Here is a 13,109-nt window from a genome sequence, read left to right on the forward strand (position 1 = left end):
TCTCCGCTTTGTTTCTGCGGTTCTCGGGTTTCTTCAGATGGACCACGAGTAGCTGGGATTTGATGCGACTATCATCACCCACGGAACAAAACGCTGCATCGAGATCAAGAAAGACGGCGCAAAAGAACGGCTGGTCGTTGGTCACCGCGAACATGAACACCACGGGGCTAGGGATCCTTGAGTGTTGGCTGTGGAACACACCCTTGCACCAGCAAGCCAGCCTTGCCTTCCTGGCAATTATGAATTTGGCGTGACACCCCCCAGCTCCCGTGCAATCACAAATATTTTCTATCACCACTACAACACCAAGAGTTCATGACAAGAGTTCATAACAAATATTGGTTATATACCTTGCACACTCAAGTCTTCTTTCTGCAAAGTTAATCTGTATGATTTGGTCTCTCCTAAACATTACCGGTCGAGCTCGACAGTAGAAGGGTAGCCCCGCAATGTATTTTCCCCTCAAGACGTCTGGACCTACACGGGCCGTCTTGCCCGCTTCTGCAGAGGCTGGCGTCCGGCTTGACCCGCGGCGCTCAAATGGGCCGATGTTCAAGATTAGGTGCAGGCGCAAACGCCGTGGCTCTTTTGTATTCACCGGCCAAGAAAGCTCAGTTAAGCAACGCATGAATTCTCTCCCAGGCCGATGTCAACCATCTGGTTGGCATTGGTTTATTCCAGCAATTAGCACATCTTGGCGAAGGTCTGATCGCTCAAGATGTCACCACTTTTGCCCAGCTACATGAAGCTAAAACAGGTAAAAACTGCTGAAGTATCACCATGATCGAGCCAGGGAGACATGAGGCGCGGTCGGCGATGCCGATCCGAGCGCCCTTCGTCGACCCAGGGTCAAATAAAAGAGGGGCACATTCCTCGATTTCGCGGCTGTACGTCGGGCTGGAGATTTATTTCAGCCTCTTCTTTGGTGATAATCTCACAAACTTTGCCTCCGCTTCTCGGTTCATCGAAGCTCCTTCAGCCTGTATGTTTTCGACAGAACCCGTGAATCAGTGATTTCGTCTAACTCGAGATGAAGAATTGTCTGAACAGTAGAATCGACGGCGACTCTCACTAGTTTACACAATAATTAACAAAGCAAGTTGCGAAGTAAGGCTTTCCAGAAATTAAGGGCGAGATAGAGTAATAATCTAAGGAACAGATACCACCGACAATGAATACCACCTCTGGTAGAAGCGGTTGGTGCAAGGCAGTCGAATGCCAGCATGCGAACAATGAGCACGCATACGAGACATGCAGGGGCCCGAATTGCCGAACGCAGTGGAAGCGCTGTCAGGTACGTCTTAATTGCAATGGAGTGCATTACAGGATCTGCAAGAGATGTCATTCCCACCCTGGCGGCAAGCCCGACTTTTGGGGAAGTTCCCCAGAACCGTCGGGCTAGCCGGCACCAGTTTCCATGCGCTTGGCGCCTTTGTCAAAGCTTGGGACCGGTGAGAGTGCCGTGGGTTGACCAAGCCACTCTTCAAGTCCTTTTAATCGTTCATCTGAAGCATGGCTCGCACTGTTTTCGTCATCCGACATGCCTGTCTCTTCGTCACTCTCATCTTCAAGTTGGAGCCACTCATCTCTGTATATTTTCTCAGGGTGTTCCTTCGCCGTTAATCATAACCCATCGAAATATATCAAGCGATGCTTCCCGAGACGCCTCTTGGGTGGGAGATCTTTGTGGGAACAATGTATCCAACATGTTAATAGCCGTGCTACTTTCGTCCGATCTGTGGCTAGATGTTTTGTCAAAGCCTTGGCCTTCAACGATTGACCCATTCTCCAATATCCAATTCCAGTGTGCATACTCAAGATAGTGCCTTGGGCACTGTAAATGAGTGGCAACGCGCAACACACATTGGCCGGCAGTGGTACTCCCGAACGGAGCCCACGGGGTGAACGGCGGATTGTTATAATATAATTCATCGTCGACAACAGGGGGCAGATACAGAAGACGCCACACATCGGCTCTTTGGACTTCATCAGATGACTTATTCGAAATATATGGCCCTGATCCTGGGAGATCCATAAAACTCTGTGGGCATCCTGTCCAAGGAAACGCATTTGGGTCAACGGGAGGTCTTCCCCTTTCGACTCGACGAAGAATAATCGGGGCCAAACCACTAGTAACAGCACCGAGCCAGAGGGTGAATATTCGCGGTTGACGGAAACTGCATATGACCGCGAGGATTTCGTAGTAGAATCCAGGAGTGGAAGAAAATTTTGGGCTTTCCGGAATTTCTTGGAAGATGGGGTGTAGCCACGGGCTCACCATATTGCATGTGACGGTGGGCTCCCAGAACATTCCGCAAAGAGCTGATATAACTGTTTCCGGGCTGCAGCTTAGCGTCATGTAGTAGGGAAGTTCGTTGTCCACAGTTAGCCAGCTCAGTGCAGTTGAATTGACGGAATCGACTCCCTGTTGGGTATGATTATTAGCAGGAAGAGGTAATGGAAGAGGTAATTGAACAGCCGTGCCATGGTAGTTATGCGCCGGAAAAGTCAATGCTGTAGCAAGAGCAACGGGCAGCTGGCTATCCAAATTATGTCGTTGGGAGAACTGCGCAAGGTTCTCGAACGCTTTTTTGGATGGCGGAGGACTGGAAGCAGCAAAGCCTTTGGAAACTGGCTCCTTCGATTCCCACCTGATTTCGATATCATGCATATCGTTTATTGAGACAGACCAAGGCGTCACAAACTCTTGATCCATCTGTCGAGAGATGATGGCTTTCCAACCTTGGCCGGGTGCCAAGATAGCGCACCACCATCTCGCTACGTCTTCATCTACCTTGCCGATATCGATGGTGACTGGCGAGGAACAATCATGACTCTTGCCCTGTCGAATCCTTGTGGGCTTCGAATCTGTATATGCCATTTCGGAGTTGTCCACTTGTAACTCCAACAGCCGAGCAGAGAGAATATATGACCAGCCTAGGGCTAGAATTCCCAGGTAACTTGGTGCTCGGTTTCCCTCGCCCGAAATACTAGGCCATTGACGAAAGCTCTCCCCGCTAAATCCACATGGGATGGGTGTGCGGCTGCCTATATGTAGTAGTCCGGGAATCTCTCTTTTTTTTCCAACAAGGCCACATTTTGCCGTGCCAGTAACGTGCCAGACAGATGATGTTTGAATGCAAAGTGTTTCGCTCGGGGATGAACCAAGATGCAATATCATGGTTTTTCCTTGTCTTGTGCTGATTGCGGGGACGCGGTTTAGGATATTTCGAAGGCTCGTTAAGGTAGGTGGAATTCCTGTGCGGTGCCGGCTAATTGCCATTGCAGTAAGATGATACCAGTAATCACGGGATCTTTCCGTTGCAATTTCCAGCTGTTGCGGAGTGGGTTGAAGCTGGTCATGATCGTTTATGATCTAGAGAATGTTAGTTACCATCAGAAAGGAAGATAGAGATGGTGAAGGCGGTATTACCGTGGAGAGGTCAGGCGGCTCTAATAGGCCATGCTCAACCAGCACCATGTCTGCTCGACGAAAATTAATTGACTTTCTTGAGTGGTGCCAATGATCGGAGGTCGAAGCGAAATATCTTGCAATAGCTGGATGCCAGTATATATTGTTACTTCCAGGCATGCAGGTTGATTTCGCGAGGATTTGATTCGGTTCTGTTGCGAGCGGGTGAGGAAGTGGTTACGTGAGCTCAATGCTGATCCCCGTCGTTGGCCTTGGCAGATCTTGGTGTTTCGAGCTCTGCTATCGGTTGCTTTAATTCTTTCTGAGTGGCATTCTGTTGATGACAATGCATTTCTCCTCCCATGACAAGCCTCTCGCCCTCGCCACCAATTTGGTCGTACACTGAAGAATTGGCTAATTTATTTCCAGCGGAGACTTACTGTGCGCACTCTCTAGAGCACTTGCGTCAAGCATGACGCCAACTTCAGATACTCATGCGGGATGCAGTGTGCTTCCTGTTCCCAGTTCTCTTCTCATTGTATATGCCTCGAAGGGGTTGGCCTAGAAAATTGTGAACCAAACCAGATAGGAATATGCTAATGAATTAGACGACGACATCGAAGGCTCTTCATTCTCGCAAAGTTAGACCTCTTGTCTGGCGTCAATAAGAATCTTGGGCTGAGCTCCCCAGTGCCATGCCATGCAAGAGATCTTCACACTATTCTCTTTTTGGTCTAGCATCTGCTTCCCCTTTCAGCCTAGCATCACACACAAAACATTGTGTATATATTGTACATATGCTCGCCTACCATCTTTCTTCTTTCTTCCCCCAAGCAATATGTTCATGTATATAGAGCCTTAGCTAGTAACTTCAGCTTGACCCATGACATTTGGGGTTAAATTCTAGTCGCTAGTTAGTTGAGATACCTTAATTTAATCTTTTGCTCGCTTGGGAATTTCACTCGCTTGTGGATTACATTATCTGAGTTTGTAACTAGTTAACTATGCTTTTCCCACACAAAATTGTTAGTCATGTGACCAGAGGGTTGCTTTTTATTTGGACAGATGGATCATTCTTAGATAGACGAGTCAGACCAGAATGAATAGATTTTTCGTCTCCCTACTAGATTAGATCTAGTTTGCCATTATGTGACAAATAGACCATTGCAACAACAGCCAGCGCGTGGTCTGTTCATAAAAACCGCAAAATGGTGATCTCAAGCCCACTAAAAACCAAGCCCAACATTGGTGAGCAACCGTCCCAGCAATACACACGGCCGGGAAAATTGTAATGAAGCATCCAGAAACAGGGTCTGAAGTTGGATAGTCTTTGATAGATAGTAGGTGCGTCACTTTGGTAAAGATGACGCTAGCTCCAGTCGGCAGCCGAATGGTCATTGCTGGTCTTATCAACATGCATATCGCCGACTCGGTGTCCGACCAGAGTCCCCAGTCGAGGCCGAAATAACCAGCCCATCGAATTATCAATGAAAGGGCTGGTTAAATGCAGACGCAAAAGCAGCTCCGAAGCGACCTCTGATATCTCTATGAGCTGAAAATTGCCTAGAAGGTTGAATTATCCATGTCATGGCTTTGATGTGAATCTTCCAAATATGAGACAGGTTTGAAAAGCGAGCTCCCGATGTATCCCGCTAGGATCGAAGAAACACGTTGATCTACATCGGGCTTTTTGTCTCGCCCTGACTTTGGATTTCAGCTGCTCCGTCTCCAAGAGCAGCGGAGGGCTTTTTCTCAACGTGCAGGCTTAACCAACTTATTATGACATTTGCGCTCCCTAGATATAGGCAGGGCTGTACGGAGAACCCCGTATAAGGGGCTAGATAGGTTAATAGATAAAAAAATAAATATTTCTCAATAAATACCAAAGGGGGCCTTGCCCCTGATTTACCTTTTGAACAATAACCCAGGATCGTTTTTCCGGTAGTCTGAAAAGAAGTTGCGAACAGTTTCGCGGACTGTGACCCTGGAACCATTGCAGTGCTGTTGAAAATCAACCAACTAGTTAACTACGGAGTTCCAAGAAATTGTCAATTTAGGTTCACGCTGAGTAAGGGCCGAACCGCCGCCGCTGCTCCCGAGCAGAACTTTGCTACGTTTAACCAAAAAGGACAGTGTTTTACAAGACACTCGACCCCCCACACCAATTCATCATGTCTCTCTGGAAGTAAGTAAGCCCAGGATCTGCATCCATATATCCCCCTCTTTTCCTAGTCGTTCTATCGCTCTGAACAGGGCTTAACTGACCCCCGTGCCTCAGATCATACCGCAATCTCTCCCCGCGCACACGAATGATCTTAGGCCTGGGACTGATGGGGTACGCCGCGTTTGGGCTATGGGCCGAGCCTCGTATGGAAAAAGCGCTAGGAATGGTGCCTACGGAGGCGGAAAAGGAGGAGCTGGATAAGAACATTCGCGTTCGGATTCGAAGTGTGGAGAAATGAGAAGGGCACTTTCTCGAGCGATTGGAAAGGATCCCCTCGCTATGTTCTTGACGTGCCAGGATGAACTTGGGTTGGCGCTATGACAATGGTGATGATAACGATGAGGAGTTGTTAGGGGTGAAGAGGGTTCCTGCGAGCGACAGGAAATTCTTGAAGTGCCATTCTCCCCCTAGAGATAGGGCCACGAGTGGCAAGGATGCCCTAATATTGTTTCAAACTATGGCGAGTATCTTCAGTCGCATGCAAACTCGCAATGGCCCTTGGTTATCTGATTTGGAGCCCCTGGGTTGCAATAGTTGGTAAGTTCGTTGAAAACCCCGGAGCTAATCATTTTCAATCAAGGAACACAGTACATACAGTATAGAGATTCTTGCTAACATTATATTCAATTTACAAAGCAAAGTAGCACATATTCTTCTGCGGTCCTGGCAAAGTCCTAACAAATGAAACCGACTATTCCAGACACGTGTTTTGACTGCCTGCGTACCTGGGCGTTGAGGCATCTGTCACACCCAGTGGACTTTGAAGGCAGAAGGTCATATGAGAGTATCTAATTCTACCCTAAAATGTTTAGATTTGCGATATGAAATCAGCTTTTGACCTAGCACTGTATCATTTCCTTATGTCTGGCGGTATTTCGATAACAGCAAGAATGTATTTTATAGAGAAGCATTGACTATCTAGACAGTGTGCAGATGATCCTATTTTAGGTCCCTAAACAAACAAAAAAAAGGCACATAACAAAGCAAGTCTTTATAACCCTGGCCATTTTCCATCACCCAAGCCCCGAATCCATATCTTTTTCCATCCTTACCAAACCACCCCATTTCCAGAAAACAGAAAGGAAATACTCCTTAGACATGCGAGAATAATGGAAAAAAAAGAAGGGAAAAAAAAACGAGTACAAGGGTCCAGTGTCGGACCCTGCCTCTCGATCAGCCGTTCGGACGTTAAATTGTTCCCATCACCTGTTTTTGACAATTTTAAAATTACCGGGTTAACCATACAAAAGGAATCAAAAGAAAACAAAAGAACTCATAGTAAAACAGTCCAACGACCCTGAAGAGAGGTGTAAAAAGGTAGGGAAACTTTGTCGACATCAAAGATCAAACATAGGAAACAAAGCAAAAAGGCTGGCTAAAGGAAACTGGCGCTGTAAGCATGGTTGAGGATCATAGAGTTTCCCTCAGATCAAGCATAAAGTAAGGCGTCACTCATTCGCTTAAGAGAGGGTCCAAGGCCTAGGGGAAAATTGCGCATACTTGCAAGGAGCAGGCTCATAGGATTCATGACATCAATAAGAACTGCGAATGCATAAGAGAGTTTCTAAGCGGGGTATCGCGTGTTCCTTAAAGTAACTCATATCACTCGTTAACAGAGGGGGAAACCAATTGATGGCCGGGGGCAAGAAATATTGAGTATTTTAAGAGGCCACTTCAGGATCCCTTTTTAGACAACATCGAATGTTTGACTCGGCGAGTAAAACGGTTCATAAAGTTAATCGTTAGCTGAATAAACGAAAGCTCCATAGGAGACGAGAGGATACGGGGCGATAGAACAGGAAATATTGCACCGGGGAATTCTTGAACTACGTAATCGAACAGAAATGAAAAACCATTCCTTGAAACTCGAATTGAAAGAACATGAGCTGAAAACAAAGACATTCGTGGAACCTTGATGCTGCTTAAAAAAGAATGAGTTCGTAACGTCTTGTCTCACATGGTATGGGAATGGGGATCATAGCGGCCATAAGCATGGTTCTCTGAGCGAGCAGGGTAAGAAGGAAGTCTTCCGCCAGATGACGGCCGACTGACTTCCTGGTTCGCGTAACCGTTAGAGGCCTGACCTCCGATGTACCGGCTCGTTCCACCGTGGTCATTGTTTAACATTGGAATCATGTGGTCGAACGGTTCACCCAGAGATACGTCATTTTGGTCATGAGATTTGTTCGGGGCGTCATCGAATGATGGCAAAGGGCAACGAACATTTAACGATTCGACTCTGCGAGTTGCCGCGGGCGCAGACGCGAACGCTGATTGTCCGTATCCATCGATCGAGGTACCGGTTGTCATGGACTGCATCGAGTTAAGGGGGTCGTTCAACAGCGTATAATCATAACCTCCTGGGGATGAGGAGGACGAGGACACAAGGGAGCTTGCAGTCAATGGGGACTGGTCTGTAGATGGCATGCGGCGATAATCGTACTGGGAGCCGTTGCGTTGGATGGGATCATAAGAAAGGGATGAAATATGGGAGCGTGATGGTTGCTGTGCCGGTGGGTTTAATCCTGCCGGTATTCCTAAGTGGCCCATGGTTGAGCTTCCGGTCTCGCCTTCAACAGTTGCCATACGGCCACTGCCAGGCTGCTTTGCATCTTTATAATGACCGGGAGACCTTCCGCGGACGACAACAGGGTGAGAAAGTTTTCTCGCAAGCATGACCCGTTCGGTTCCATTGCCAAGCGGGTCAGAAACGTCCGCCCAAAGTTCGGCGACAAGGTTATAAAATTGTTGCTGGGCACGTCGTTTTCCGTTATTCGCCGTGGCTTTTTGAAATTGAATCCGCTCCCAAGTATGGGAGGTTGGAATTTGAGACGACTGTTGCGCGGCTCCATATGAGGAACCATAGTCCATTTGCATGCCAGCAGATTGAGACGGCGGCAATCCAAAGTTTAAGTGAGTATTGTTAGCTCCGTGATTAAGGAGAAGGGATGGGGGGGGCTGCGGCTGAATAATGGCACGCCTGGGCTTGCTTTCGGACTGTTTATCGCGTTTGGGCGTGTGCTGTATTAATTCCCGGGTTTCCTTTTCCTGTCCATTCACAAATGCAGATATTTTCATGCCGAATTCCAGGACTTTCTCTGGTGAGCGGCCAGGGCGTTGGATAAGGTATGTAGTACATACTGACCAAGGCCTCAGGGCAAAGGACACAGACACCGAAAAGTAGTTTCTGCGATAGCATGTCCAATATCCTCCTGCAATAAAGAACCCTTTATGGATTCTGGCCTGAATTTCGGGCTTCACAGCTTGGCCGTTGGCCATAACATTGTAATAAACTTCTGTCTCATGCCACGGGGGTGAATCTGAATTCGACAAAGTCAATCGAGGGGAAGAATCTATGAACAGATTTCCTGACGTTCCGTATACCCCATTTGTGGTATTGCTCATCGATATGTCGTTTGACCTTGTAGGGTATTGGTGATACCTCGTGGTGTCACCGTATGAGCTGCCTGTTTGCGCTACCGAGAGTCCATTTCTGGACATCCCATACATCGAATAGCTGTCTCCTCGGCTGATCATACTACCTGAAGAAGGAAGCATAGTGCCTGGCGAGTGCATCGTATGTGGCATTCCCGAAGGTGGCTGCCTAGATAAACGAGTCAGCTAGTAACCAAAATAAAATCATATACACACAACGGGATGGAGAAGACGCACAGCGGTGGCATCCGTGAGTACCGATAGTCCACCATTTCAGTCGAGGGCACGATAGCGGGGTGCGGCCTTGATGGGAATGTATCTGACGAGTCACTTTCGACTGAGACCAAAGGGCTCACGTTGCTGCTAGGTAGAGACGCAAAGGAAAATGCTGTATGTTGAGATTGTGCACTATCTGGTGATGATCCAGCGGAGGATACTATCAAGTTCTTGACTTCCCCAGCAACACAGAAGCTAAGGTTATGGCAGTCAGCAGCAGCACCATGCATCTCAGGGTGTATGTGGTGATGATAGAAGATTCTGAGGGTATGCACAAGTGAAAACAGGAGATGTAGAAATGCAAGCCAAATTGCGAACCAGACAGAACAGAACGTAAGATGCTGAGACAAAGTGATGACCAGGCAGAGATTATTCTCAGCTTAGCGCACAAGAGGACAAAAAAGCTGGTGTGCGCTTTTGATAGCTGAGGAACACGTAAATGGAGGACAGAAGCAAAAGAAAAACAAGAGCACCAGGACAACAAATGATTCAGCGAATAGATGACGCGATATAGTCCAGTCATGTTGGCTCGGCGGCAAACTTGATAACCAGAAAGAGTAGCCTATTTCATAGTTTAACTGATAGCATGATTGTGATGCTCTGGCATGTTGAACAAGATGACAAGTGGTATGCAAAATGAAGGAACTGGAGCAGGAAAAAAAGGGATCTAAGTGCTATGTCTCAGAGTATTTCAGGATATTGCTAACTTGAAGAGTTGCACACTTACAGCGCATCCTGAACCTCAGATTGTGGCGAAGTGGATCTCGAACCGTTGGACACCGAGTCCGATGGGATCACCTGATAACCAAATATGCCAGTTCTGCCGTAGTTCTCTTTAGTGTCTTCGGAAACTGCAGAGCTTTTATCGGATAGGGATCGAGATGATTCGTGGAGTCGGTTTTCGGAGGGTGTCGTGGATTCAAAATGGATGGACCTGTGTAGGAGCGCTGCGAATGCCCACTCAACATCAGGATTGTAGTCGATATTTAGATACCGGAAGCCGGCATGTTATTAAAAGGAGGACTCCAAGCTTGAAAAATATATATATATAGAAATTCAGAGGAAGACTTTTCTTAAACGCAGAATGTAGACACAGATGCGATCATGACGCGGGATGCCACACCTCTGGGGATAAGAACGGGAAGACGCAAGGAATAGAGAAAGTATTGATAGATTAACGTGGCTGAGGAAAAAGGGGTATTGGTAGAACGGGGAAAGATAAGAAGACCAAAAGTCGACGTTAAAATCCTCGGAAATCGTGGATGATCTCCCGCTGATAGCGGGATTAATCCGTTATTTCGATTCTAAAGTCGTACCAGATGGAAACAAGCTTACTAGAAGTCATTTGTCAAGTTCTAACAACTTGTGAAGGATCCGAAGCGGGCTGCGCTCGATTGGGTTGTCTTGATATTGGGAATAGCTCAAGAAAGTGAAGGAAATGAGAGATGCCTCGATCCAGGTTATGATACCTCAACCGGCGATGTCTCTGCGAAGTCGGGTCAAGGTGGCAGTCCCAGAACCAAATGATTGGGTAGTCTCCAAAGACTAGGGATTCATAATTCCTTTCCGGTTGGTGATTAAGATTGAGCCGATTCTGCGAAAAGTGCTGCAAAACAGTGTCACTATGGATCTGTGGCCTTCAAGAAAAAAGGGCAAAGTATAGGGGCAAGTCCGCCATATGATGCCACTGCAAACCTGCCGTGGATCCTAGGAATGCAATATTACCAACCAAGGGGGTCATAAGGTAAAAGAACACTGGCTAGACGACCACGAATACGGCTAATCAAAGCAGTGGGGATAACCGATGACCTTTCATACATACTTGGCATATGATGGCTGCGTGCTCAAAGGGTAGCAACGTTAGACTTTGGTCGCAGCCAATTCGCAAAAAAAAGAGGGTTCGGCGGAACAGAACCGGGATCGAAACGACGTGGGGTATGGTTGAGATGGTAAGGAGGGAGGGATATAGTAGGCGGCTGCACAATGACTTGGCCTAGGAATGTGTAACGGTCCCGGTTGGCTCAATCCAAAGGTTTATTCTCAGCCCCAGCTTTGGCTTGAGTAGAAGCAATTACCGGCAACGAATAAGCTAGGTGGATCCCCGTAGGCGATCGACGACTAAGCAGATAGCCCTTGTCAGGTGCGCGATCAAAAAGAAAATACCACTCGAATACAACACCAACAAAACAATGAATTTCCGGGAAAAAAAAAAGAGACAAATCACCAAGTGGGAGAAGAACGGAAAAGCCGGAGAGTGAAAAGGGTAATAAAGCGCAATGGACACACATATAGAAGCAGTGATATGAGCAAGAAGGCGCACAAGGATAGAATGCGAAAGACACTAGAAAACAATGCTAGGTGTAAAAGATCTCGAAGCAGCTTGCCGTTTCACTTACCAGTTAGATTTGGTTGGCTTTCAAGAGGAAAATGATGGGTAGTGGGTTGTCAAATAAATGGTATATGGAGGGCCTTTAAAAGCAATTTGCCGAATGACCAACTCAAAACGGGATGGTATCTTGTGAGAAACGCACGATAATTATCTCGCAGTTGGCCGAAGCCGGCGTAGGAAAATCAGTGGTAGTTATCAAGCTTTCTGTGAGCAAAACTTGTTGTTTGTAGAGCAGCCCCGAGATATATCTAGGAAGCAAAATGGCCCTGCTGTTATCAGGCTCTAATAAGGTTCTTTCTCTCCTCCTTTTTGAGACCACTTTGCTTTTTCCCGTCAAAATTTTAGCCAATAGCCACGGTCAACAAGAAACCTAAGAGAAGTAATGACATAAGAGCGTAAATCCGTTCTTTCATGGGGTATACATATAATTCCGCACTCCGTACGAAATTTGTAGAAGTATGGTCCGGGGCGTGGAGTTATCGGGACTGGGGGCTAAGCATACGGTAAGGAGACGAAGCTCCGAACCCCAGGTCAAGATCGGAGATGGCTTATCCAATCCGATCGAATAAGGGGGATGCTAGTGTCCTCAAGACATCCATATCAGTGGCTCCTCGTATTTTAACCAGTGCCAGGCGCCAGGAAAGCTGCCGAGCGGAGAATGTGAAGGTCGAAACGCAGCAAGGGACGAAGCAGATTATACCTTCAGCAAGCATATTATGGGTGATGATCCTGGATCCACCTATTGAATCGCTGCAGGTAACCACCTTAAGCCCCCGCTGGTCGGTCCTTTATAGGTTGTTCTGCCGAATTCGAGAAGACTTGTTAACTGCATTCGCAAAGTGCGGAGCGTCGAAGTTGCGGATGTTGGGGAAGAGATTAATTCCATACAGGCCACAGCGCTCAATAATACTTTGCATTCCTGTAAGGAGGAATCGCGGTAAGTTTGCAGTTGTCAACAATGCAAGGTTGGTTAGCTCCGCCTTTTTATTTGCCCCACGCCAATGACAAGCTCGTAGAAGACCTGAAAGATGTACGGAGTACTCCGTACTTCCTTTCACTCTCACATTATACGTATGTATACAGGATTCAAGCTTTAAAGGGCATCATAGCAAAACATACATACCCGAGTCAGTACATATCTCCCAGTGCAAAATAGGTTAGTCATAACGCGGAAACGAAAGAGTTGCCAACCCACGGACATATGAGTACGATTGAATCCGCGACCGTTCGATCCGGCGAGTCGCGACCAGCCAACACTTGGCGACCAATTGCGACCAACGCGACCATGAGATGGTCTGAGTCCGATCCGGAGTAGTCCATCTATGCACATCGAAAATGATCTCCCACAGGGCAGAACTAAGCTGGCTTGGCGG

At 47.3% G+C, this 13,109-nt stretch overlaps 4 protein-coding genes across 4 annotated transcripts; 2 read left to right on the forward strand and 2 right to left on the reverse strand.

The window, feature by feature from the left end:
- Nucleotides 1–832: 832 nt before the first annotated feature.
- D8B26_004161 (uncharacterized protein) lies at nt 833–3,962 on the reverse strand. The gene is made up of 2 exons (XM_003067838.2): nt 3,434–3,962; nt 833–3,376 (listed from the first exon to the last, which is right to left on the reverse strand). Exons 1-2 carry the CDS (start codon nt 3,590–3,592, stop codon nt 1,601–1,603), a joined length of 1,935 nt encoding a protein of 644 aa, XP_003067884.2. The 5' UTR covers nt 3,593–3,962; the 3' UTR covers nt 833–1,600.
- A 1,621-nt stretch (nt 3,963–5,583) lies between these two features.
- On the forward strand, nt 5,584–5,874 carry D8B26_004162 (uncharacterized protein; the record flags this gene model as incomplete). The annotated part of the gene is made up of 2 exons (XM_003067837.1): nt 5,584–5,597; nt 5,691–5,874. The coding sequence occupies 2 exons, from the start codon at nt 5,584–5,586 to the stop codon at nt 5,872–5,874; spliced, it is 198 nt and encodes a 65-aa protein (XP_003067883.1).
- A 1,715-nt stretch (nt 5,875–7,589) lies between these two features.
- On the reverse strand, nt 7,590–9,577 carry D8B26_004163 (uncharacterized protein; the record flags this gene model as incomplete). The annotated part of the gene is made up of 2 exons (XM_003067836.2): nt 7,590–9,240; nt 9,309–9,577. 2 exons carry the CDS (start codon nt 9,575–9,577, stop codon nt 7,590–7,592), a joined length of 1,920 nt encoding a protein of 639 aa, XP_003067882.2.
- Nucleotides 9,578–12,279: 2,702 nt separating this feature from the next.
- On the forward strand, nt 12,280–13,051 carry D8B26_004164 (uncharacterized protein; the record flags this gene model as incomplete). Its single annotated transcript, XM_066124394.1, has 4 exons — nt 12,280–12,492; nt 12,531–12,673; nt 12,820–12,863; nt 12,918–13,051. The coding sequence occupies 4 exons, from the start codon at nt 12,280–12,282 to the stop codon at nt 13,049–13,051; spliced, it is 534 nt and encodes a 177-aa protein (XP_065980475.1).
- Nucleotides 13,052–13,109: the final 58 nt, after the last annotated feature.

This window comes from Coccidioides posadasii, chromosome 2 (genome assembly GCF_018416015.2).
Source record: "Coccidioides posadasii str. Silveira chromosome 2, complete sequence".
Lineage (NCBI taxonomy): Eukaryota > Fungi > Ascomycota > Eurotiomycetes > Onygenales > Onygenaceae > Coccidioides > Coccidioides posadasii.

What these genes read in the sequence shown, in the direction of transcription:
- D8B26_004161 (XM_003067838.2), bottom strand. Translation starts at nt 3,592, where the DNA reads ATGCCTGGAAGTAACAATATATACTGGCATCCAGCTATTGCAAGATAT. An exon ending in AGCCGCCTGACCTCTCCACG is followed by an intron (nt 3,377 to 3,433) that starts GTAATACCGCCT and finishes AACATTCTCTAG; the next exon opens with ATCATAAACGATCATGACCA.